Source organism: Mustelus asterias, chromosome 10, assembly GCF_964213995.1.
Source record: "Mustelus asterias chromosome 10, sMusAst1.hap1.1, whole genome shotgun sequence".
Lineage (NCBI taxonomy): Eukaryota > Metazoa > Chordata > Chondrichthyes > Carcharhiniformes > Triakidae > Mustelus > Mustelus asterias.
The window spans coordinates 3420409-3448315 of NC_135810.1; the positions used below are offsets into that span (position 1 = coordinate 3420409).

The 27907-nt window shown below is 42.9% G+C and overlaps 1 protein-coding gene across 2 annotated transcripts in view; it reads right to left on the minus strand.

The window, feature by feature from the left end:
- Positions 1 to 27907, minus strand: part of pcca (propionyl-CoA carboxylase subunit alpha) — a 374693-nt gene that overhangs the window by 67776 nt on the left and 279010 nt on the right. Inside the window, exon 22 of one of the 2 annotated variants that reach the window (XM_078221545.1) lies at positions 25707 to 27607. The exons of the other annotated variant lie outside the window; for it this stretch is intronic. Within the exon in view, the coding sequence (XP_078077671.1) occupies positions 27563 to 27607 (45 nt within the window). The 3' untranslated portion in view covers positions 25707 to 27562. Of the gene's footprint in view, positions 1 to 25706; positions 27608 to 27907 lie in introns of those variants that run through there. 2 annotated transcript variants of the gene reach the window in all.

A 27907-nucleotide genomic window follows, 5' to 3' on the forward strand; every position in this document is an offset into this window, starting at 1 on the left:
ACGTCTCAATTCTGCTGTCACGTTATGTACATATTCCACCTGTATACTGCTGCTTGGCTGAGGCAACTGGAACTGAATCATTGTCCCCAATGTGCCAGTTCAGTCTTTGACCAATTGAGGAAAAGAGTATTTGAGGATCAGGAGCTCAAACTGAGATTAAGGCCATGGTTTTACTCGGTAGCAGTGATTCCAGTACTCCTGTGTGCTTTGGAGACTTGGACAACTGACAGCAGGCACCTCAAAGCACCAAAGAAGTACCAACAGTGATGCCTTCACAAAATCCTCCAAATTCAGTGGCAAGAAAGGCAGTCCAACAGCAGTGTCCTCTTCCAAGCCAATATGCCCAGCCTCCAGGCGCTAATCACTCAAAATCAGCTCCACTGGGCGGGACATATCGTTTGCTCCAATGCCTGACATCAAACTCCCAAAGCTCTGACCAAGGGTCATCCACACTCGAAACGTTGGCTCTATTCTCTCTCCACAGTCAGCCCTGCTGAGATTTTCCAGCATTTTCTCTTTTTGTTTCAGATTTCAGCATCCGCAGTATTTTGCCTTCATCCCAAAGCAACTGCGCCACTCGGAACTTGGCTGTGGCAGGAAACTCCCAGGAGGACAGTGGAAACACTTTTGGGATGTTCTCAAAGCATCCTCGAAATGATCAAACACACCTACAGACTCATGGGAGTCTCTGGCTTGTGACCAACCAAAATGGAGAAGGTTCATTCAGGAAGGCGCCGAACACATCTCGAAATTTTGTGGGGATCGTGCAGAGGAGAAGCCAAGGTGGCAGAGACAATGCACAAATCTCCCGACCACTCATCCACCTGCCCCTTCAAGCATCACTTGCCCACATGTGGCAGAGGCTGCAGATCACACACTGGATTTATCAGCTATCTCAGAACCCATCGGACCACAGTGAAAACAATTCATCCCTGATCCTGAGACTCTGTCTGAGAAAATGAGGATAGTCATCGATTTCAGGAAGTGTAGTGGAGAACATGCCCCTGTCTACATCAATAGGGACGAAGTAGAAATGGTCGAGAGCTTCAGGTTTTTACATGTCCAGATCACGAACAACCTGCCCTGGTCCCCCCCATGCTGACACGATAGTTAAAAAAGCCCACCAACACCTCTACTTTCTCAGAAGACTAAGGAAATTTGGCATGTCAGCCACGACTCTCACCAACTTTTACAGATGCACAATAGAAAGCATTCTTTCTGGTTGTATCACAGCTTGGATGGCTCCTGAACTGCCCAAGACTGCAAGGAACTACAAAAAGTCATAAATGTAGCCCAATCCATCACGCAAACCAGCCTCCCATCCATTGACTCTGTCTACACTTCCCGCTGCCTCGGTAAAGCAGCCACCATAATCAAGGACCCCACGCACCCCGGACATTCTCTCTTCCACCTTCTTCCGTCGGGAAAAAGATACAAAAGTCTGAGATTATGTACCAACCGACTCAAGAACAGCTTCTTCCCTGCTGCCATTAGACTTTTGAATGGTCCTACTTCGCACTAAGTTGATCTTTCTCTACAACCTAGCTATGAGTGTAACAATAGATTCTGCGCTATCTCCTTTCCTTCTCTATGAATGGTATGCTTTGTCTGTATAGCACGCAAGAAACAATACTTTTCATTGTATACTAATACATGTGACAATAATAAATCAAATTGATGATATCATTGTACTAACATTGTGTATGTATGAGATGGGAGGAGACAGAATCTTTATAATGTGGATGAATAGCTAAGTGTGTAAACAAATATACTGCATTAAAAATAAACATGTCTTTTATATTAATTATGCACTGATACAACAAAGTTGTATTTTAAATTATACCAAATTTAATGCATCATTAGAAAAACTTGAAAATACCGCAGACAGAAATTCTTCACGTAATTAGTTCCTCTAATAAAATGCTAACCATTAAAGCGGCAATATTACAACCAGCCACCATCAGCAGATTCATAGAGCAGAACAAATCGTCTGCACTTCGATTTATGATACAAGCCAGTCCCAATGCTCATTAGTATAATTGGTGTTAGGTAAAGCGGGTTAGTAAAAGTCATACTGGGGCCAATAACGTCAGATCTCCAAGATCACATCAACAAATACAAAAACAAGTGAGAAGCAGCACTGAACATCATTGATTTAGAAGTGCAATGAATTTTCAAACATTTAATTATTTACCAACTGAAACAAAACATCACGGGGGGAATCCTCCGGCCGCTCACGCCAGCGGGATTTTCTGGTCCCGCTGCAGTGAACGGAGATTTGGCTGAGCGTGAACTTCTCCGTCCTTCCTTGCAGCGGGGCATGAACGGCCAGAGGATCCCTGCCCGTGTGTGTTATAGCACAGAAAGAGGCCATTCAGCCCAACTGGGGTATGCTGGTTTTATGCTCCGCATGTGTGTTCTTGCATCCACTTCAGTGAATCCTCTCAGCATTCCCTTCTTCCTCATGTATTTATTCAACTATTCCTTAAATGCATCATTCACATCACCCACTCCCTGTGGTACTGAGTCCCCCGTTCTCACTACTCATTGCATAAAGTAGTTTCTCCTGAGTTACCTATTTGATTTATTCATGTCTATCTTATTTCTATGGACCCAAGTTTTAGTCTCCCCCCACAAGTGGAAATAGTTTTTCTATATCTACCCTAGCAAAACCTTCTAGAATTTTCAAGACTTCTGTCACCCCTCAGTCTTCTCTGTTCGAGAGAAAGGAGATGCTCGGTTCCTGATATTGATACTATTAGTGGAATCATGTTCGTGTCAGGGCGGCAGCGTGGCACAGTGGTTAGCACTGCTGCCTCTCAGCGTCAGGGACCCAGGTTTGATTTCCGGTCTTGCGTGACTGTCTGTGCGGAGTCTACATATTTTCCCCAAGTCTGCATGGGTTTCCTCCAGGTGCTCCGGTTTCCTCCCACAGTCCGAAAGATGTGCTGGTTAGGTGCATTGGCCATGCTAAATTCTCCCTCAGTGTGCTTGAACCGGCACCGGAGTGTGACGACTAGGGGATTTTCACAGTAACTTCATTGCAGTGTTAATGTAAGCCAACTTGTGACACTAATAAACTTTAACTTCAAACTTTGTTTAAGAACAGGGGTATCAGTGAGAGGCCAGAGAGGAAGGGATGACTTCTGAGCATGTGACAATGGGCCACAGGGAAGCAGATCTTGCGTATCTGGACTTTCTGAAGATGTTAGATATGATGTCTTACAACAGGCTGGTTAGAAAGGCCCAGGTATAAAGAATAGGAGGTGCAGCAGAATGAGTAGAAGGTTGACTGACACACAGGAAGCAAACAAAGGGCAAACTGGGGTTGTTTAAATTGGAGAGGGATTGGACACCAGAAGTCTGTGCTAGGTTCACTTTAACTTGCCTTTCCAGTTAGGTGTGAGGGAACATATCTTGGAAAACTACCAAAGGATGATGAGAAGTCAGAAATCTAGGAGTTCAAATACAAGATTCTGTGAAAGTGAAAATGCAATGATAAAGCCCACAGGATGTTGGGTTCCATAAATAGGGGCAGGATGTAAAGAATCTCATTTTACCAGTCAATGAGATTTACTACAACTAAAATTAGCTAAATTTCCTCAATTGATATTTCACAATTCCTGAGGGAACTCTGATTGTTAGTAAATGGATCCTTTTCTTACATTATAAAATTTAAAAGCTCATTGTAATACTCAGTCATGCCCTCCTGGTTAAATAATGCCAGTAAGTCCAGGTTCAGATAGCAATTCAATTTTCTAAATTTAACGCGTTCGCCAGTTATGGCACCAAAGTCAGCACTAATCAGGGCGTCACTGGTTTGTTGCTGTAAAAATCCATATCTCACACCAATGTAAACAGGGCAGGGTCAAATGTTCATCCTAGTAATTAAACTTTGGCTTTTGTTGGTGGTATTATTAGCACGGAGCCAGTCCCCAGCTCAGCATTCGAGAAACAAGTCTGCAAGGGTAAGCCTTAGTGCAAAGTTGCACGTTTGTCAGTGCCTTACAGGAAATCCCAGTGCTTTTGGTTGGGGTCAAACAGCAATTATTGCCATTGAAAAGAAATACTTTGCTGCAAAGCTACAATTTTTATCCTGGCAGCAGAAATCATGCAGTCATCAGTTTTTGTTACATGGTTTACTTAAACATCAAGTAACTTTACTTAAACATTACTTAAACCTTTCTCAAATTATCAACGTAAACTGTTCAACAATACCATGGAGCTCAGAGCAGATCAATTCTATTTTTGATAATTTGACTTGATCTGAAAGAAAGTTACACACAGATAACGGATGATCCGCCTCCCCATTCCAGCCCAGCCTGATTCATAAATAAGCTGATAAATTTTAATGAAATTAATGTCAACTTCACACTTCCAGAAAGCTTTTTTTTATTACATTAGATCAGACAAGAGTCCCCTTGATTTTCCTATCCAATTACTGATAAAGAATCATAAGAACATATCATAGGCCATCTGGCCCCTCGAGCCTGCTCCGCCATTCAATAAGATCATGGCTGATCTTTTCATGGACTCAGCTCCACTTACCCACCCGCTCACCAAAACACTTAATTCCTTTACTGTTCAAAAATTTATCTATCCTTGCCTTAAAATTCAATGAGGTAGCCTCAACTGCTTCATTGGGCAGGGAATTCCACAGATCCACAACCTTTTGGGTGAAGAAGTTCCTCCTCAACTCAGTCCTAAATCTGCTCCCCCTTATTTTGAGGCCATGCCCCCTGGTTGTAGATACACAGACTTTTACAGTATAGAATCATAGAATCCTTTAGGGTAGAAGAGGCCCTTCAGCCCATCGAGTCTGCACCAGCACGTGAGAGGTAGCACGATGGAGACATTTAAGAAGGGAATTTCAAAACGCGTGGCCCTGCTGGCTGAAGGCAAAACTACCAATGGAGGAGTGATTATAATAGGGGATGCACAAGAGGTCAGAATTGGACGGTCACAGGGATCTTGGAAGGTTGTCAGGCTGGAGGACATTACAGCGATACTTTTTAAAAATTGATGGGACATGGGCATCGCTAGCTGGCCAGCATTTATTGCCTATCCCTAGTTGCCCTTGGAGGGCAGTTGAGATTCAACCACATTGCTATGGCTCTGGAGACACATGTAGGCCAGACCGGGTAAGGACGTCAGATTTCCTTCCCTAAAGAACATTAGTGAACCAGATGGGTTTTTCCGACAATCGACAATGGTTTCATGGTCATCAGTAGATTCTTAATTCCAGATTTTTTTATTGAATTCTAATTCCACCACCTGCCGTGGCGGGATTCGAACCCGGGTCCTCAGAATATTAGCTGAGTTTCTGGATTAATAGTCTAGTGATAATACCATGAGGCCATCGCCTCCCCTGTGTGCTGTACAATCGACTGTTTATTGTGAATCCTGCCACAAGCCCTGCCCAGTCTCCACTGGCTCACAGGCTGACACAGTGGTGTTAATGAAAACTTTGAATGGAAACAATGGAGGAGTTTGAAGGCAAGTTCTCAATTTCACACACTGTGGGATGACAAATTAATATTGGTCAACAAGGATGAGAATAATAACTGGGCTCTACTTGGTGGGAATTAGATTCCTACATTTCATGGATTACAACAGTGACTCCAGTGACTGTAAGGTGCTTAGGAACGTCCAGCAGTAATGAAAGGCACTATATAAATGCAACTTTTTGTTATATTATTAGATGGGAACATAAGAAATAGGAGCAGGAATAAGTTGAGGCTCCTCTGCTATTCACTGAGACAACTCAACTTCCACTTTGAGCAAGAATGCTGGAAAATCTCAGCAGGTCTGGCAGTATCTGTAAGGAGAGAAAAGAGGTGACGTTTCGAGTCCAGATGACCCTTTGTCAAAGCCATCTGTCATCTGGACTCGAAACGTCAGCTCTTTTCTCTCCTTACAGATGCTGCCAGACCTGCTGAGATTTTCCAGCATTTTCTCTTTTGGTTTCAGATTCCAGCATCCGCAGTAATTTGCTTTTATCAAGTTCCACTTTGCTGCCCTAACCCCACATTCCCTAATTTCATTGGTGCTCACAAACCCATCGCTCTTAGACTTGAATCTACTCATCGACTGAGCACCCACAGTGTTCTGGGGGGTAGAGAATCCCGAAAATTCACAATGTTCTGAATGAAAACGAAGTCTCACCTCAGTCCGAAATGGCCGACCCCTTATCCTAAGAATATGTCCCTCAGTTCCAGACTCAGAGGGGAACAGCCTCTCAGCATCCATCCTGACAAGCAGGTTAAGCGTTTTATAAGTTGCAATGCGATTGCCTCTAATCCTGCTAAACACCAAAGAATATAGGCTCAGTCTGCTCAATCTCTCCTCAAAGGACAGTCATCTCATCTCAGTCCAATGAACCTTTGGGAATGTCCCCTCTTAGACAACTGTATCTTTCCTGAGATAAGGAGACCTGTGCAGTACATAGTCTTTCAGGAGAATTTCATATCATTGCAGCAAGACTTTCTTACTGCTACATTTCAATTATCGTGCAACACATTGCCCATTGTTTGGTGTACCTGTTTGCCAATTTTCATGTTTTGCATCTCATTCTTTCACAGGAAATGGGCATCACTGGCAATGCCAGCATTTGTTGCCCATCCCTAATTGTCCTGGAAATGAGTCGCTTGGCTAGGCCATTTCAAGGGACAGTTAATCCATTGCCGTGGATCTGACCACATGCAAGCCAGACCGGGTAAGGATGGCAGACTTCCCCTCCCCCACCACCAAAGGAAATTAGTGAACTAGAAAGCCAATGATAGGTTCATTGTCACCATTACTGAGACTATAATTTCAATTCCAGATTTATTAATTGAATTTAAATTACAACACTGTCGCGGTGGAATGTGCACTTGTGCCCCCCAGAGCAGTAGGCCGGGCCTCTGGAATACTAGTCTAGTGACATTACTACCACGCCACCATCTCCTCCATCAGTTAAGTTTCTCATGTTTCTTCAAAGGAAAGATATATCTTTAGATCATATTAAAGCTGATTGAAAACAATGGGAGCTGTAGTAAGAGTTGTAGTGAGTGGGTGTTACTGTGACTAAATATAATGAGGAGAAGAGATCGAACTATCAGACAAAATAAAGGATAAAATAATTAGTGACATTTCTTTTATAAAACTTGGCACTTCTGTACAGATAATTTGCTTTTAAACATAGCTTGATGCTATAATTATAATAATTTTATTAAAATAAATAGTGGCATGATTCTAACTGTTCTGTTGTCTATGTATGTAATTACCAAAGCCCTTTCTTAAAATTCATTCAAAGGATGTGGTTGTCATTGGCTAAGTCAGGATTTATTGCCCATTCCTAATTGCCCTTGCGGTTCACTGCCTTCTTGGACTACTGCAGTCCACGAGGTGTAGGTACATCCACAGTGCTGTGAGGGAGGGAGTTCCAGGATTTTGACCCAGCGACAGTGAAGGAACGATGGTATATTTCCAAGTCAGAATGGTGAGCGGCTTGGAGGGGAGCTTTCAGGTGGTGGTATTCCCAGGTATCTGCTGTCCTTGCCCTTCTAGAAGGTAGTAGTAGTCATGGGTTTGGAAGGCGCTATCTAAGGAGCCGTGGTGAGTTCCTGCAGAGCATCTTGTGGATGGTACATTGAGCGTTAGCAGTGAAGGGAATGAATGTTTGTGGATGGGGTGCCAATCAAGTGAGGTGCTTTGTCCTGGATGGTGTCAGGTTCCATCAGTGTTGTTGGAGCTGCACTCATCCAGGCAAGTGCAGAGAATTCCAACACACTCCTGACTTGTACCTTGCAGACTGTGGACAGGTTTTGGAGAGTCAGGAGGTGAGTTACTCACCGCAGGATTCTCAATCTCAGAGGATTCAGCCTCTGATCTGCTCTGAATATACTCTATAAAAAAATGAAGACTTGGACCAGTTAGTAGGGGGTTCACATTTCTTGTAAGCGGGAAACAATTGGTGAATTAATTTAATATTCAAGTTCTGGTATTACATAGTATTCTGATAGTTTCAAAGCCCAATGGATAATATTTCATGGAATGTATCATCTGCTGAATAATTTATTCTCTAACAAGACAATTGGACTTTGGTGTCATCATAGTTTCCAAAACATGTCAGGAGTTCAACTGTCTTCCATACGAGAATGTCATAGTAAAGTATTCGTCTTGCATCTGTACCAGTATTTTGGTATTGTTCAAAAAAAAAGTGAGGGTCGAAAAGAAGGAAGGAAGGACAGCAATTGATTACCAAAAGTTGAAAAAAGGGTGGGAGGGAATTCAGGAAGAAATTCAATCTATTCATGTGAAATTCCTCCAAGTCAATTCAACAATCATGTCAATGCCCAAGGTGGATGTTGTTGACACTATTTTACAAGCCAAGGCTGTGAAGAGGTCTTGGCCAAGATAGGTGGATGGAATTAGACATCGCTGAATGGAAGAGCAAGTTTAAGGGGCTGAATGGTCTACTCCTGTTCCTATCTTCCGAAAGCTTATTCAAAAACACTCATTTGAGTTTGCTTTCAACAAAGGATTGCAGACTCCATTCTTACTAAAATATGTGTCAAAAGAGAATGTTGGTAAAACATTATCTCAACAATTCTCATAGAATAGTCTGTGTTTTAGACCTTTACTGTCAGAATTTGCATCTATCTAATGTCTTATCCCAAATTCACAGAAACCCTACAGTGCAGAAGGAGACCATACGGCCCATCGCATCCCAGCCAGGCCCCAACCCCATAGCCCATGTATTTTTACCCCGCCATTCCCCCTAACATGCACATCTTGAGACACTAAGGGGCAATTTAGCATGGCCAATCCACCGAACCAGCAAATCTTTTGACTGTGGGAGGAAACCAGAGCACCCGGAGGAAACCCACGCAGACACGGGGAGAACGTGCAGATTGCACATAGACAGTGACCCAAAGCCGTGATTGAACCCAGATTGAAGCCAGGACCCATAGTGCCATGTGCCACCATGCCAAAACCCCATTCTTCATTTGCTATCCTTGCACCATTTCTGCATCTATATCAACGTTTTGGTCAAAATTCTCTGGCCTCCCAGCCGCGTGTTTCCTGCCAGTGGGAGGTGGCGCGTTGTTTGCTAGTGGCGGGATTCTCTGGTCCCACCACTGAAAAAGGAAATGCCCATTGACATCACCCCACGTCGGCGGGAAACACACGGGTAGAGGTGCACTGCCAGCAGGACTGGAGAATCTGCCGGCATGAACAGACGGAGAATTCTGGCCTTTATCTATATGATCTTTGGGCCTTAATCTTTACAATTAGTATCTGATGTGGCCTTTATCAGATGTACTTTGGAAGTTCAAACACATTACTTCCTTGCGTTCCAATTTTCCTCCTGTTTAGCAGCTTTCTCAAAGAATTCAACTAAATTTGTCAAGTCTGACCTACCATTTACAAATCCATGTTGACTATTCTTATCCAGCCCACATTTTCCAAGTTTGCGCTCATCTTATCTCTCAATCTCTTGCAGGTTCCCACCGCTGATGTGAGATTAATTGGTCTATCGTTATCTAGCCTTTCCCTTTTGTTTTGGACAGGGGTGTAACATTCACCACCCTCCAGTCTAATGGTACAAACCCTGTTTCCAAAGGATTTTGGAAAATTCTGATTACTGACCCTGCTATTTCCTCAGAACGTATGGAAATTTGATACATGATAACACAGAATGAATTCCATTTCCTCTTAGTAATGCAGCACCATTTTATGGGCTAATAAAACTGAATGATTCAATCATGGCAATTGAGAAAAATAAGTGATAATGGTAAGGTAATTGGCAAAGAGCCAGAGGTGAGATGAGCAGATTTTTTTGAAATGCAATAAGCCATTATGTTCCGGAATGCACTATCAGAAAGGACGGTGAAAGCAGATTCAATGCTAACTTTCAAAAGGAAATTGTAATATGTGAAGGGACAAAGTCTGCAGGGCTACAGAGAAAGGCTTGGGGAGTGAGACTAATTAGATAGCTGTTTCCAAGAACCAGCACTGGCACAATGCGCTGAATGGCCTCTTTCCATGCTAGATTCTATTGATAGGTAGTGCAAATCGAGTACTAAAAATCAAGTTGCCAGACAATTCAATTTTTTAACACTGCGCTAGTGTTTTCTGTGTTAAGGAACTGCATGAGGAACATTTTCTGAATGGTGAAATTGATTGTTTTGCTAACTGTTATTGGATTTTGCATGGTACTGCTGGTGGCAAGATCGGGTTTCTCCACCTGGGTCTTGTTCATTGACAGACTTCCTGTTCTTGGTCCTTTTCATTCACTCTTTTCTTCTCTTCTTGCTGGCTTCCCTGACTCTCTATTTCCCACCTCGTGGGGAATAATGATGCCGAGGAATGCAGGATACATTTGACGGCAGCCAATGCAGGGAAACGTGGTGGGAGTTCTTGAAGAATTCTCCATTGCTTCTGATCCCGCATTACCTGCCCACACGCCAAGTCTATCATCTCTGGCTTTCCTTCTATGGCATCTTTTGAGTACAGTAAGAGTTTTAACAACACCAGAGAAACGGACACTGGGTGAGATACTCTTTATGTGGAGATGCCGGCGTTGGACTGGGGTGAACACAGTAAGAGTTTTAACAACACCAGGTTAAAGTCCAACAGGTTTATTTGGTAGCAAACACCATTAGCTTTCGGAGCGCTGCTCCTTCGTCAGCTGGAGTGGAAATGTCGATACTCTTTCACAGAGTATTTCACAGAAATGTCGATACTCTTTCACAATGTGGATACTCTTTCACAGAGTTGGTGCAGACTTGATGGGCTGAAAAGCCTTCTTCTACTGTAGGCGTTCTATTGATTTTTTGGATAGACAGGGAAACGTTTCCACTTGTGGGACAGCTCAAAACTCGGGGTCATTAACATAGGAAAGACTAATGAATCCAATCAGGAATTCTGGAGAAGCCTTGTTACCCAGGGAGTGGTGAGAACGTGGAACTCATTACCACAAGCGGTGATTGATGTGAGTAGCAGAGATGTATTTAAGAGGAAGTTAGAAAATATATTAAAGAGAAAGGACGAGAAGGATATACCGATAGGGTGAATTGGGACGAGAAGAGGCTCATGTGGAACATAAACACCAACAGGGTCCTGTTGGGCTGAATGGCCTTTTTCCGTGCGGTAATTTGATGTATCACAATTGGTACAAAATTAATTAGCTTCTCTTGTATTTTGGCATGCCAAATTCTAATGCATGCATTGACTCAAATCAGCAAAAGTAGAAAACATAACAAAATGGACAGTCAGCAACATCAGAGTCCAAAGAATAAAGAACTAAGGTAATGTCAAAACATTTGCCGAAATCTTACTGCCGGCCGGATCTTATGGTTGCACCAATGCGAGATTCCTGGCAGCAAGGGATGCACTCAACAGGATACCTCTTTGACAAGAACTTTGGCAGAACCATAAGAGCCCACCATCAGCAGCAATCCTGTTGCCATGAAACACATCGCAGAGAGGGAGAAAAATCCCACCCAGTATCTAATTTTCTTCACAGGAACTACAATGAACTAGAAAGAGACAAGTTCATCACGCACTTTGGGAGTTTTACCATTCGCCGCATGACAATCAATTAACTCTTTTCCAATGAAAAGCAGATGGCTGGGTGCTTGAACCACCGTGGAAAGCAGTCTTTACTGAACAAGGTACTTCCAGCAAAAACAATATTGATGTGGTAACTGATTGAACAAGGAACCTTCCAAAATGCCATTAAATTTTAGACTAACGGTAGAAAATGCACGTGTGCAATAATAACTTTCTTTTTTGTGCTGACCATAAAATTTCTGCACAATGACTTTCCGACACAGTTTGACCTCCCATAAAACAAGGCAGTGCCATAAAAGCGTTGGAGAAACTACTTAGTCTCAAAACATCTCATCTGCGGAAAACACAAATGCCAAGTTAAATACTTAAAAGTGCAAGAATTCAAACTTGAACTCTACCGCAAATCTTGTCATCATTCCCTGGTCGCAGCATTTTTAAAATAAACTAATCTCACAGTAAAATTTCTTTTAAATCGTGCCAATCACCATCACAAAAAGATTAGTGCAACTTAAAGCTGAGAATAGTCACCATGGTATCCTGCTCATGGCAACAGGGGAGCAAGATGAAACTTCTAATCATCAAAATCAAAGGTCATTTTTGCTATTGAATTAGTCCCCATCACATGGAATGCACAGCACAGAAACAGGCTATTCGGTCCATCTGGTCAGTGCGACACACCAGCCTCCCCTCTCACTCTACTCCATCACACCCTATCAAAAGTCTTCTAATAGTTTATCCCTCAGCTTTCTCCCATTTAGAGAAGTTTGAAACTTTTGACTCAGCCTGTCCAGCATTTTGGAAAAGATTTGAAGTACGTATAATCCTGAATGGTGAATAATCTGTTAGATAAGCCGCTCTACATGACTCTTGCCTTCAGTTTGTTCTGCTGTTCTTCTATATTTCTTTCCACTTACATGAATCTAATTTGCATTATTTCAATCATTTAGTGAGCCTTCCCATTTGTTCATGGCAACTGTAACTGCAACATTACATTCGGCACCCTCTCCTTTCCCTCTCTCCTATATACTCTGTGACACTAGCATGTCTTTAAGATTTTTTTAAAATCACATTCTCTGCAGTTACAAGCAGCTTTGGTTTTTTCCATTGTTGCCAAGCTGTCTGCTAGAAATCCTTTTATTGCTGCTTCAATGGTTTAAATGGGGTTTTGTTTAATTTTACTCTGAGCTTCAGGTACTTTCTGGCATTTTTTAATGACCCTGAATTGTTGGAGAAAGAATGGTTGACAGGTCAGGTGACTGGCGTTCTTTGATTTTCAGTTTTGGGTTGTTTGCTGTTTTAGTTTAGAAGGTATTTGGACATCAGGCGGAAAAGCAGTGTTCTACCTCTCTCTCCCTGGTATTGTAAATTCTGCTGGCGAGCTGGAAGCTGGCCTTCTTGCCTTTCTGGAGTGAGAATTCTATCTTTTGCACTGGTTCACTGGCTGAAAGCTAGCAGCCAGCAGTGGCATTCTCTCTATCTCGAGGGTTGCTGGAGGTTACAAGACTGGGAAGTCAGAGTTTCAATTCTCCAACCAAAGGACTAAGTTCCAGCATTACGTGAGCATTCGTATTTTCTGTGCTAAACTTGTGGCAAGGGATTTTTTTAAAGGAGGTTGTTTGGCTGGAATTTTTACATAGTTGTGAAGGTTTCTGCAATATCGTGGTTGTTTTTGTTCTTGTTTGTAATTGATAAAAGTTATTGCTATATGTTAAGTGCATTCTTAAATAAACTTTGATAAAAGCTCCCTAGTGGGTCAGTTGAATCATACCGGAAGTGAAACATCTTATGCTCACCCTAACCAAATTCAAATTGCAAAACTAATGATCCAGGCAGACTTTATAAAACACTTTGGAGTTTCTGAACTGATTTATAATAACTCTATGAACGGTATGCTTTCTCTGCATAGCGCATACATGAAACAATACTTTTCACTGTGTCCAAATACATGTGACAATAATAAATAAAATCAAGTTTTAAAAAAATCACATTTGGATCTTGGGCTGGTTTAACCCTTGCTCAACTCCCCCCTTCACACCTTTTAGACTCGCACTTCTAACGTGTGTGTCAACACTCTTCACTTGTACTTAGCAAATCCTGTTCACTCATCATCCCCCGTGCTCGCTGATCTACACTTGCTCCTGCTCCAGTAAAACCTCATCCCTCCCCCTCCAGCCCTGTAACTCTCTGAGATCTCTGCGCTTCTCTAATTCTGGCTTCTTGTACATCCCCAGTTATCTTTGCTTTGCCGTTGGCGGCTGTCTCTTGGGCTCCAAGCTCTGGAATTCCCTCCCTAAACCCCTCTGTCTCCCTCTCTCATTCTTTAAGATGCTCCTTAAAACCTATACCGGAAAATTCCTCTCCAACTCCCTCCTCAGGTGATTGAGAACTGTCCAAGCGGTTACACAAGAACTTGTATTATATATTGTATTGTTTCGAGACATAATACAGTCCATACAATACGATGTCTGCTCCAGCTGGTCCAGCTCCTTTTTGGAGGGAATGTAGTGAGTTGGCACAGGTCAACAATCTACTGCAGAAGCTCACCACTCTCTCGGAAAAGTAGCCAACAGGAAGCAGGTTGCTCTGGGTTTCTATGGCCTGAGGGCAGCCTGCTGCCACTCTCAGTGTGTTTTTTATATATTCATTCATGAGATATGGATGGTGCTGGCTAGATCAGATTCATTGCCCATCCCTAATTGCCCTTGAGAAGGTGGTGGTAAGCTGCCTTCTTGAACCGCACACCCATACTGTCCATAAGACATAGGAACAGAAGTAGGTCATTCGGCTCATTGAGTCTGCTCGCCATTCAATGGGATCATGGCTGATCTGATATATTTCTTCGAGTGCTGTTGAGGGGGACAGATCTGGGATTTTGACCAAGTGACAGTAATATATTTTCAAGTGAGGATGGTGAGTGGCTTGAAGGGGAACATCTGGGTGGTGGTGCTCCCATATAACTCGGGATGGGACGGGGTGATGGAGCTACACTTTAAATACTGACAAATTCTTGACACTGTAAAGTGATTGAAAACGCACAAATTGGGTGTATTTTTTTTCTATACACACACACAATCTCTCGCACACGCACACGGCATACACACACACTCATTCATACTCACACACACACTCACACACACTCTCTCTCACTCACACACACACACACACACACACACACACAAAACATAATGCAAAACTGTTGTTTATATCATGCTGATCATTTATATGTTCACACTAAGGAGGTAACAGCACAATATTTGAGTCCAGGGGTTTTATAGAAATTGCGCATAATTTAATCCGGAGAATTCACAGAGGAGATATGAGAAGCAATACCAATTTATACCAACGTCAAACAGTTGTATCCACCACTGACAAAATGATGCACAGGACATTTATGTAAAACTTATGCAAATTTTGTTGAACTGAATAAATGAATTTAATTATCCCACTCAGAAGAGATGAAAAACATGCCGATTTACAACCTGTTTCAAACGAGCTGGGATGCTGCTTTCTTAACCAAGTCAGTTACAATGCTTCATTATGAAAATAGTCTTTTTTTAATAGCTTGTCATTCTCCCAGTTCTCTTGATGTATTCTGATTGGGTGGCGTGTTCTCAGAGCTTTTAGCTTGGCATTCACAGCCACAGAATCACCACTTTAAAAATACACAAAAATTTGGATTTCTGCTGAGATTTGGGCTGATGATAAAGGAGCACCTTGCAGTTGCTGGTTGTGACTTTTTAGGAACTGGGAGCTTCTTTGCCAGCTGTTAGTTATTTTACCAAAATTATTGGTTGAAATGTTAATCCAGCATCTTAGAACATTTTACCAAGTGCTATATAAATATAAGTTGCTGTTAAAAAAATGACTGTTTGATTTTTGAAACAAGTGAATGTAGCCCAATCCATCACGCAAACCACCCTCCCATTCATTGACTCCATCTACACTTCCCGCTGCTTCGGAAAAGCAGCCAGCATAATTAAGGACCCCACGCACTCCGGACATTCTCTCTCCCACCTCCTGCAATCAGGAAAAAGATACAAAAGTCTGAGAACACGTAACAAATGACTCAAGAACAGCTTCTTCCTTGCTGCTATCAGACTTTTGAATGGACCTACTCTATATTAAGTTGATCTTTCTCTACACCCTAGCTATGACTGCAACACTACATTCTGCACCCTCTCCTTTTCTTCTCCACTGTTTACTCTATGAACGGTATACTTTGTCTGGATAGCATGCAAGAAACAAATTGAGTCACTTTATATACACACACATTATTGAGAAAGGATGCAAAGGTACTGGAGAGAGTACAGAGGAGATTCACAAGAATGATCCCAGGGGCAAACAGCTGTAGCTATGAGGATTGGAGAGATTGGGACTGTTTTCCTTGGAGAAAAGAAGGCTGAGAGGAGACTCATTGGAGGTATTTAAGATCCTGCGCGGTATGGACAGGGTGAATAGTGAGAAACTGTTCCCACTCAAGAGAGCATCAAGAACTAAAGGGCACAGATTCAAAATAATGCGCAAAAGGAGTGAAGGTGATGTGAGGGGGAACAAAGACACCTAGAGGTGGTTGGAGTCTGGAAGGAACTTCCTAAGAGGGTGGTGGAGGCAGGTTCGATTGAGGTATTCAGAAGGGAATTGGATTGTTATCTGAAAAGAATGTGCAAGGTTACAGGGATAAGGCAAGGGAGTGAGACTTTGGAGAATGTTTTTTCAGAAAGCCAGTGTGACTCGATGGGCTCAATGCACTGTAAAGCTTTGTGATTCTGTATATGAACTTTATGTGGGGGCCATAATTTTTAACATTCTTGTTTTACCAAAATCACCTTTTTTCTCTCACGAGAAGAAAGCACCTTTAGAGAGTGACATCTCGGACAGAAGGAAAGATTATTTCAACTAATTTGCAACCTTTCAAAAGAAAACAATTTATGATTGAAATGATTTTGAACTAAAATTAGCAAGCTGAGACAAGAGAAGATATGAATGATATGATCCGAGTCCAGTAAAAACTTACTGCTCTTAATATTCTCTAGGTTTTGGATTATAGTCATTTCATGTGATGACAGCATCGCTGGCTGGCCCAGCATTTATAACCCGTCACTAACTGCCCTCCATCTTAGAGGGCATTTGAGAGTCAACCACACTGCCGTAGGTTTGGGGTCACACGTAGGTCAGATCAGGTAAGGACGGTAGATTTCCTTTCTTAAAGGTCTTTGGTGAACCAGATGGGTTTTTACAGCAATCGACAATGGCTTCATGGTCATGGCTTCCCCCTTCCCTATCTGGGTAAGCCCCTCCATGCCCCACAACCTCCCAAGATACCTCGAGAATATTCCTGATTTCCTTTGCTCTACCGGGTGACAGTGCCTTCAGTTGCCAAGGCCCGTAGTTCTCCACCTTCCTATTTCTCTGTCTCTCTCCACCTTTAAAGCACTCCTTAAAATCTGCCTCTTTGACCAAGATTTTGGTCACCTGTCCTAATACCCCCTCATCTGATTTGCTGTTGAATTTGATTTGTTATTGCAACAATAACTACACGTCTAAAGTACTTCCTTTGGCTGTTAAGTGTTTTGCGTGCCCTGAAAAGGAACATCTGTCTGACCTAGTCTACAAACGGGCTGAGGAACATTCTTTTCTTTGTCCAGTTATTCTTTTTCTGAGCGCTTGTGATTCCTAAGGGAGCCCTGATGAAAGGAGTGCAGTAGAGATTGTGACCTCAACTACCTTTATGAGACAAAGTACGTTCTGTTGTAGAGGAAAAGATGCTGGAGAGATTTAATTTGATTTGATTTATTATTGTCACATGTATAAGCATACAGTGAAAAGTATTGTTTCTTGCGCGCTGTACAGACAAAACATACCGTTCATAGAGAAGGAAACGAGAGAATGAAGAATGTAGTGTTACAGTCATAGCTAGGGTGTAGAGAAAGATCAACTTAATGCAAGGTAGGACCATTCAAAAGTCTGACAGCAGCAGGGAAGAAGCTGTTCTTGAGTCGGACTTTTGGATCTTTTTCCCAAAGGAAAAGGCTGGAAGAGAGAATGTCCGGAGTGCGTGAGGTCCTTAATTATGCTGGCTGCTTTGCCAAGGCAGCGGGAAGTGTAGACAGAGTCAATGGATTGGGCTACATTCACAACCTTTTGTAGTTTCTTGCTATCTTGGGCAGAGCAGGAGCCATACAAAGCTGTGATACAACCAGAAAGAATGCTTTCTATGGTGCATCTGTAAAAGTTGGTGAGAGTCGTAGCTGACATGCCAAATTTCCTTAGTCTTCTGAGAAAGTAGAGGCGTTGGTGGGCTTTCTTAACTATAGTGCCGGCATGTTGGTGATCTGGACTTGAAGCTCTCGACCCTTTCTACTTTGTCCCCGTTGATGTAGACAGGGGCATGTTCTCCTTTACGCTTCCTGAAGTCGATGACAATCTCCTTCATTTTGTTGACATTGAGGGAGAGATTATTGTTGCCACATCAGTTCACCAGATTCTCTATCTCATTCCTGTACTCTGTCTCGTCATTGTTTGAGATTCAACCCACTATGGTGGTGTCATCAGCCAACTTGAAAATCAAATTGGAGGGGAATTTGGCCACACAGTCATAGGTGTACAAAGAGTATAGTAGGGGGCTGAGAACACAGCCTTCTGGGGCACTGGTGTTGAGGGTTATCACAGAGGAGGTGTTGTTGCCTATCCTTATTGATTGTGGTCTGTGAGTTAGGAAGTTCAGGATCCAGTTGCAGAGGGAGGTGCCGAGGCCCAGGCCACAGAGTTTGGAGATGTGTTTCGTGGGAATAATAGTGTTGAAGACTGAGCTGTAGTCAATAAATAGGAGTCTGACATAGGTGTCCTTGTTATCTAGGTGTTCCAGGGTTGAGTGCAGGTCCAGGGAAATGGCGTCTGCTGTGGGCATGTTGCGGCGATAGGCAAACTGAAGTGGATCCAGGTAGTCCGGGAGGCTGGAATTGATTTGTGCCATGACTAACCTTTCAAAGCACTTCATAATGATGGATGTCAGAGTCACCGGCCGATAGTCATTAAGGCACGTTGCTTGGTTTTTCTTAGGTATTGGGATGATACAACCTTTCAGCTGTCACTCCAGTTGGTTGACAGGATGTGGAGATACCAGGGTTGGACTGGGGTGGGCACAGTAAGAAGTCTCACAACACCAGGTTAAAGTCCAAAAGGTAGCACCAGCTTTCGGAGCGCTGCGGAGCATTTTGCTTAGGTAAGGGATGATAGAGAACAAGCGAGTACTTTTTCTGAAATATCACACTTTACAAACGCTCCCACCTGATGCTATAGTGAACATGGTCAACGAAAAGATTGAGATGCTCAGGGAAGGCCAGGCACAAATAAGAAGGAACAAACCAATAAATAAATTAACCAATGCATCTGATTCAGGAGAAACTTCTTTACCTAGAGAATGCCGAGAATGTGGAACTCACTCTCACAGCGAGTGGATAAGGTGAATGGTTTAGATACAGTTAAGGGGAAGCTAGATAAACAAATGAGGGAGAAAGGAGTATTATATTGCTGTGTATAGCATACAGCTTATACAGTAAATGGCAGAACCCTTAAGAGTATTGATAGGCAGAGGGATCTGGGTGTACAGGTACACAGGTCACTGAAAGTGGCAATGCAGAGGGAGAAGGTAGTCAAGAAGGCATACGGTAGCTTGCCTCCATCGGCCTGGGTACTGAGTTTAAAAATTGGCAAGTCATGTTACAGCTTTATAGAACCTTAGTTAGGCCACACTTGGAATATAGTGTTCAATTCTGGTCACGACACTACCAGAAGGATGTGGAGGCTTTGGAGAGGGTACAGAAAAGATTTACCAGGATGTTGCCTGGCATGGACGGCATTAGCTATGAGGAGAGGTTGGAGAGACTTGGTTTGTTCTCACTGGAACGACGGAGGTTGACGGGCGACCTGATAGAAGTCTACAAGATTAAGAGGGGCATGGACAGAGTGGATAGTCAGAAGTTTTTTCACAGGTGGAAGAGTCAATTGCTAGGGGGCATAGGTTTAAGGTGCGAGGGGCAAGGTTTAAAGGAGATGTATGAGGCAAGTATTTTACACAGAGGGTGGTGGGTGCCTGGAACTCACTGCGGAAGCAGATACGATAGTGAGTTTTAAGGGGCATCTGGACAAATACATGAATAGGATGGTAATAGAGGAATATGGTCCCCGGAAGGGTAGGGGGTTTTTAGTTCAGTCGGGCAGCATGGTCGGTGCAGGTTTGGAGGGCTGTAATTTTCTTTGTTCTTTAAGTAGAAGGATAAGCTGATTGGGTGAAATAAAGAGAGGTGGAAGGAGGCTCACATGGACCATGAACACCAGCATAGAGCAGCTGGGCTGAATGGCCTGTTTCTGTGCTGTAAACTGTATATAATTCTATACATGAGACATAACGAACCAGTGTGTAGCAAAATTACTATCTGATTTGTCTTATTGGTCATCTCTCAAGCTAACAACTGCAGCTTAGCCAATGGTAGGTGGGCTGAATGGGACACAGTGCTGTCAACCAATAGGTTTACTTGGGGCACGAGCTTTCGGAGTGCTGCCCCTTCATCAGGTGAGAAGGAGCAGCACTCCGAAAGCTTGTGTTACCAAATAAACCTGTTGGACTTTAACCTGGTATTGTGAGACTTCTTACTGTGCCCGCCCCAGTCCAACGCCGGCATCTCCACATCCTGTCAACCAACTGGAGTGACGGCTGAAAGGTTGGAAAGCCCAGCTGTAGTGGTCAACAAGTACATCCACTCTCCAGTTTAAACAGGGTCACGGAAACTATGGTTTTCAATCTGAAATATGAACTACATCAGGTACCAAACACTGAGTGGACAATGATAAAAGTTCCCTTTTTGAACATTCAAATTCAGCATGTCGGAATGGTCATGATTATTTCAAAAGCCTTTGTTTCACAACCCTCGAGCACTCCAGAAATGCTAATCACAATGTAACGGAGGTCCGACTGGTACTTTGACTGGCAGCAAGGCATAAAGTGCCTCTTTATGAGCCATTTCGTTATTATGCCAACTTTTCCATACATGCAACAACACGGACCCAAGACTAGGATGCATTTTCGTGCTCCGACAGTCACTCCTAAAATGAACAAACTCCACCTTTGGGGAAGAATTCACTCTGCTAACACGGCTTGTGCTAGGTGTGCATATCAATGAAGAAGGACAACTTGTCCTTCAATGTTTTTTTCTCTCCCTATGGGCAGTATTCAACCTCTGCTCACCACTTCCATCTGACTCAGTGGTTACAGTGGAATTTATTGCAGGAAAGTATTCAGTCTGTGTCCCCTCCACATGACGTTTGCCTGTCAATATTGTAGGATCTAGACATAAAAGCTGATCTGTATGCTCAGAGCTTGAGTTACGAATAAGAGAATTATTAAAGACTGTTAATAATTAAAGTTAAGTAGACATAGGATGAAATTTTCCCAATTTGAGACCAAGTCCAGTAGCGGGGCAGGAATGTGGAGGGTATCCCGTTACGGCAGCAAATCTTCTGGCCCCAACCTCATTAATTACACACCTGGGTGTCTCACGCTGATTCCGAGGTGGAACAAACCTGGATGACACGCAATCCACCGATGTGTCCGGGCGCCATATTGAAAAGGTGTCCAACATCACTGACTCACCATTGAAGAAATAAGGTGGACCTCCTGAAACTGAAGATAGATCTCTGGGGGCAATTCTGCGACCGGAAGATGGACCTCCAGAGGAAGAAGATAGATCTCCGGGAATTAGGGGAGGCGCTGGCCTAGTGGTACTATCGCTAGACTGTTAATCCAGAAATGCAGCTAGGGACCCGGGTTCAAATCCTGCCACGGCAGATGGTGGAATTTGAATTCAATAAAAAACATCTAGAATTAGGAATCTGCTGATGACTATGAAACCATTGTCGATTGTCGGAAAAACCCATCTGGTTCACTAATCTGGTCCTTTAGGGAAGGAAATCTGCTGTCCATATCTGGTCTGGCCTACATGTGACTCCAGAGCAAGAGTAATGTGGTTGACTTTCAACTGCCCTCCGGCAATAAGGGATAGGCAATAAATCCTGGCCAGCCAGCGACGTCCATGTCCCCTGAATGAATAAAAAGAGGCTGGAAGATGGAGTCCCTGAAGGAAAACCAAAGTTCCACATGTGGAAGTTCCCCCCCCCCCACCCCGCCATCCCCGTCCCCCACCATTCACTGCTGTGATGTTCTGGGGTCCAGGTTTGCGGGTGGCCTCCATCCTGAACTCGGGAGGCAGCCCCAGGGTTTGTTCACACACATGCTACATTGTTCCAAAAAGGGGCGGCATGGACAGGGAAGGCCGAAGGGCCTGAATCCATACGGTAAACCTCTATGACTCTATCCCGGGGAATCTGGCGTGGGGGGTGTTGAGCCTTCATCTGCATCCCATTAACGGGATGGAAATGAGGTTCATGCCGACCTTTGGCGGGTTTTCGGACCCACTCTGGCAGACACCAACGGCAGATCCCACTGTAAATTCACACCAGCGTGAAACCGGTTTCTGGGCATCCAGCCATATTCTCCCCACACACCCACCATCAAACCCAGCAGCGGGGGATTGGGAGAATTCTGGCCACAGTTTCAGACAATAGTCATAGTTTTATAGAATCATTTAGCACAGAAAAAGGCCATTCAGCCCATAGTAACTGTGCCAGCTCTTTAAAAGAGCTACCCATTTACTCCACTTCTTACACGACAAACAAAAACAGAAAATGCTGGAGAATCTCAGCAGATCTGACAGCATCTGTGGAGAATAGAGCTAACGCTTCGAGTCAGGATGATCCTTCGTCAGGGCTGAAGGCAATAAAAAAATAGGATAATATTCATAGTGTTTGGGTCAGAGATGGGAGGGTGGAATTAACAAAGATATCATAGACAAAAAGACAAAGGGAATGTAAATGGTGATGATCATGGCTAAGGAGGGTTCTGGTAGTGCCCTAGTAAGAGATCAGAATCTGTAAATGGCAGAACAAAGGTAAAAGCAGAGTGTCAAAGGACAACCTGAGACATGTAACAGGTGGCCCTTGTCAAGTGAGAGGAGGGGAAACTGTAGTGGGGAGGAAGAGATTGAAAGTGAAATTTACAAAAAGCGGAAAAATGAAACGATGGAAGAAATGAAGATCAAAATAAAAACATTGTTTAAAATATATAAATAAAATAAAACAAAATAAAATAGAATAAAATGAATGGAAATGGGGTGAAGGTGGAGGGGAGAGTTCACGCTCTGAAGTTGTTGAACTCAATGTTCAGTCTGGAAGGCTGTAAAGTGCCCAATCGGAAGATGAGATGCTGTTCCTCCAGTTTGCATTGGGCTTCACTGGAACACAGCAAAAGGCCGAGAACAGACAAGGGAGCAGGGCGGTGTATTGAAATAGCAAGCGACAGGAAGGTCTGGCTCCTGCTTGCGGATGGACCGAAGGTGTTCAGCAAAGTGATCACCCAGTCTGCATTTGGTCTCTCCGGTATTCAGTAGACCACATTGGTAGCAGCGAATACAATAAAGTAGACTAAAGGAGGCACATGCAAAGTGCTGCTTCATCTGAAAGAAGTGTTTAGGCCCTTGGATGGTGGTCAGGGAGGAGGTAAAGGGGCAAGTGTTGCACCTTCTGTGATTGTATGGGAAGATGACATAGGCAGGGGGCTGAGGTGTTGGGTGCGATGGAGAAGTGGAGCAGAGTATCCCGGACAGAACAGTCCCTGCAGAATGCTGACAAGGGGAGTGAGGGGAAGGTGTGTTTGGTGGTGGCGTCATGCTGGAGTTGGCGGAAGATGATCCTTTGAATGTGGAAGCTGGTGGGGTGAAAAATGAGGACAAGAGGACCCTGTCCTGGTTCTGGGAAGGAGGGGTCCTGGTGAAAGTGGTGCGGGAGGTGGGTCGGACACAGTTGTGAGCCCTGTCAACCACAGTGGGTGGGAAATCATGATGAAAGGAAAAAGGAAGACATATCAGCAGAGCCATTTTGGAAAGTGGCATCATTGAAACAGATGTGAGGGAGGCGAAGGAACTGAGAGAATGGGGTGGATTCCATACAGGACTTGGGGTGTACAGAGCACCCCTGGTCCACTCCTTCGCTCTTTTCCTAAGGTCCTGCACAGTTTTCCTGTAGTGTGTGATTGTAAAAGTTCCCTTCAAGTATTTATCCAATTCCCTTCTGAAAGTTATCATTGAACTCACTTCCTCCATCCTTGTACGCATTACGTTCCAGATCATAACAACAGGCTTTATGCTAGGCGAGAACTCATTTGATTCTAACCAAACAATCCCAGCCCCCTTGCAATCAGGTCTGATTACAAATAGTAGTCCTCCTCTTTGTGGTAACTTTGAATGATTATTAAATAGACATAGTTCAGACAATTGTTATAGAAACAAGACATCCAGACGGATTTAAGATGTAGCATCAGACATCAGTTTGAATTGCAGAACAGGGTTGAGCAGCTAAATGTTCCTGTTTGTCCTGTTCCTACTCATATATTTCTCATTCCATTGGGCACATAATCTAGGGTAATGCTTCTATGCAGTAGTTAGGGAGTGCTGCACTGTCAAATGTGCCATATTTCAGATGGAGTGGTTAACCGAGGCCCCATCTGCACAACCAGATGGATGCAAAATTCCCACAGCCACTATTGTAAAGAAGTGCAGAGTCCTCCTCCCTCGCCTTCTGGCCAATATTTATTCATCAACCCAACGCCATCAAAAGCAAATCATTTGGCCATTCACACATTGCTGTTTGTGGCAACTTGATGTCCTCCAATGTCAACATTGAAACAACCTGAATTGTTTTAGCATTAACGATTTGAAAAAAGAGTCAGCTCATAATTTCAGTCTCTAGATTCCTCTTTGATGATTTAGCAGAGAAGGGTTTAATTTATTTACTAAACAGCATATCTTACAACCTAAGAATGGCGTTTGTTTGTGTGGTTGATGGCGTAATCTGGGTTTGTTAATGAGGGAGCAAGCTAAATCAGAGACATCTATCACTCACTAGATATGGATAGCAAACCTGGAGGAAGTTTGTTAACAAAGAACTAGTTGAAACAACTGAAGAGTTTTCTGACTTCAGAGTAGACCTTTGGTTTCTGTAAAGGCCATCGTCACCAAGTTTACACTATTCAAAATTATTTAGCAACTTTATGCAGTCTAAAATATGTATGCAGATCACAAGAGCTACATTTGAGAGCTGAAAGACAAATGTGCTCAATATAGGAAAACATCTCACTGAACTTAGAATGTACATAATAAAAGGAGTTCAAATGGCCATTGAGTCTCCCCACCCACCAGCTCTTTTTCCAGATAACTCAACGGTAGTTTCTTAGTTATCTGTATAAATGTATAAACTGTTTCCTTTCCACTTCAGATGCCAATTGCATTGCGAACCACCCTAACTCTGCGGCCTCTTGTTATTGGCCTTTTAAACACCAGAAAATTATTTTTGTTTCCTCCATCTAAATCCATCCGGATTTTAACACCTCCATCAAATCTCCTCTCAGCCTCCTTCATTCTAAGGAGAACATTCTCGAATATTGTTTTTAAAATGCTTTTGATGATCATCTAAGTTAAGCAACAAGCCACCTTTCCGTCAGATCAAATCCCCAGTCAAAAGGGGACCTGTAACAAAATGAGGCTCTGATTAGCTGACTGCGTGTTTCCAGAGTTCCACCAATTGCAGTCTCCTTTATAGTTCTCCTGTCAACTGTAGCTGTGGACATGGCCTGTAAGTGTGAGAGTCACATCCAGGAATGAAATTTATACAGAATTGAAATTTTTCAAACCAAATCTCTGATTTCACAGAAGTGCAGAATCAGGAAGAAGAAGAACAACAGGAAATAAGAGCCAAGTGTACAAAACATTTGGCACAGATGTCACAGGGTCAAATTGAAATGGCAATTTATTGCAATTAAGCAACAGAACCTGAGCAAAACTTGTGCGTGGAGCAGAAGCAGAGATTAACAAGTCAAAAGAATAATGCAGCAGATGTGAAAAACAATGCTTTGGTTTATATTGCTCATTAAAAAGAAATCACCCAGGAGAAAGGTCCACCACTTTGTGCACAGTTACCGCACATTCGAAATATGTAAATCAAGGGCGCACGGGGAAACCATACTTTTTAGAAGCAAAATGGAGGGTTCAATAGGTTTTTAATGTGATAGTACAGCAGCCACTTTAGGAACGCACAAGGGTAAAAAGCTGATGCCAACTTTAGGGCTTCAGTTAAAGAAAAGACAATTTTCTGACCAACATTAAACTTAAATTTGACCCAAAGAGAGTTCAGTCTGTAAGAATCAAGTGCAATTCAACCTATCATCCCCTTAAAATGGTACAAGAATTTTATGACACCCAAAATTTTTTCTTGCACGCTAAACAAAGCATACCGTTCATAGGGAAGGAAAGGAGAGAGTGCAGAATATAGTGTTACAGTCATAACTAGGGTGTACAGAAAGATCAGCTTAATATAAGGTAGGCCCATTCAAACGTCTGATGGCAACAGGGACTTTTGTCCATCCTTGAGGTAATGTATTTTTGGCTTCCTTACTTGTCAACTTGCAGAAAACGTACAAGAACACGTTAAAAACACGCACATTGTATGTTACGAACAGAGCAATTTCTGGGTCAGTAAGAGAGCACAACAAAATCAATTCCTTTCATTTGGCACATTGGCTGCCGGTGAAACTTGATTCAATCCGTGTGGGTATGATACAGAGCGACCAAAAACGAAGCGACATTTAACATGTCTCATCTTGAAACCGCTCGACACCACTTTGCGTTGTCAAATAAAATTTAAAACGGTTTTGGCAGTTTTCATTTACATATAATTACAGCTTTATATGAACATGACAAGCGAAAACATTCTTTGGTGGCAGACAGCACAGGCTGTTGAGCCCCCCTCCCGTGATACTGGATGACAAGATGCAGCACAAACTTCATCTCCTGCTAATTAAACGAATCAATTAAGAGACTATTGTTGCAACTGTGTAACTGATGTTCTGTAGTGGCAATAACAACCCCACAGGGAGGCCGTTTACTACATTAAAATGCTGTCCTCCACAACTCCATCTGATATTATTAGAAACAGTTATTTGTGCCTTGCTGTCACATCGCGAATGGAGGCAAATTATGGAAACGGGGAGACGAAGATCAACCCAGTATGAGATCCAGTTCAGATCTCAGACCTCCAAGAGAACATTCAACAGAATTGCAAAGTTCCCCCAAAGTTCCTTATCAGAACTGAAATATCCATCAGCGCAGCAACCACTGAAGACACTAAGTAAGGGTCATATATTTGCATGCTACCCTGCCAGGCTAATATAATTCAACGAGGCAAATTATCATATTAAATTTACCCTCCTGAGTTCAACTGATTGAGTTTCAAATTGTTTTTGAGGTTTGTCATTAGTTTATGCTAAAGCTTAAATGCAGATACAGAGATCTAATTGTGCAGCTAAAGCCCGGGTCACAGTGGAACAATCTGCATTTTTTGGTTGGAATATCATGTCCCACCCAGCATGTTACAGTTAATTAGATTTGGGGAAGAGTGCGCAGTTTATTTATACAGATTATAGATTTTTAGATTGAAGGATGAATACCTATAAATAAACTATCATCAATGATTCCATTCTTTCAATAAACAGTTGATGAGGTTCTGGTTAATGAGGAGATTACTTAAGAGGTAATGTTCTCAGGCATCACATTGAGTTCTTTTGTATTTAATCAGTCCTGATGAGCAATGCTGACTGGGAATGGTTCTGATAAAGACATCTCCACAACGACATCCCAATTAATGGGCCTCAACTATTGTACAATACTCTAATGTATAGAGTGTCCTTGCCACACAAAATGATACAATTAACAGAAGTATACTCTTGGGGTAAACTGTTAGCTCAAACAGGCTGAGCCTCCGACTCCCAAGTAGAATTTTGCAAATCAACTCCCAAAGCTGCCCATCACTCCAACTAGCCTGATTCGTTGCACAGGTTTGATCAATTCTTCAGACGCACAGCTAGCTGGGGCACGGCCTGATTAATCTGTTTAAAAACGGAAGGGGGGCAAAAAAATAAACAAATAAAACCACATTAATTTCCCAAACTTGGTGCCCTTAAAATTCAACTGCTGCTAATCACAATTCTTTTTAAAGGACTTTGTGCGCACAGAGTGCCTACTCCTGGCTAAAGGGTTTGTTGCTGACAAAGGTTTCTACATAAAGCAGAATCTATTGAATAGTAACCACCTCCATCCACCCTTGCAAATCTTGCTCTGGTGTACATTCAGTACAGGACTTCTAGATCTAAAAGAACATATACTCGCCACAACCTTGCTGCCATTCA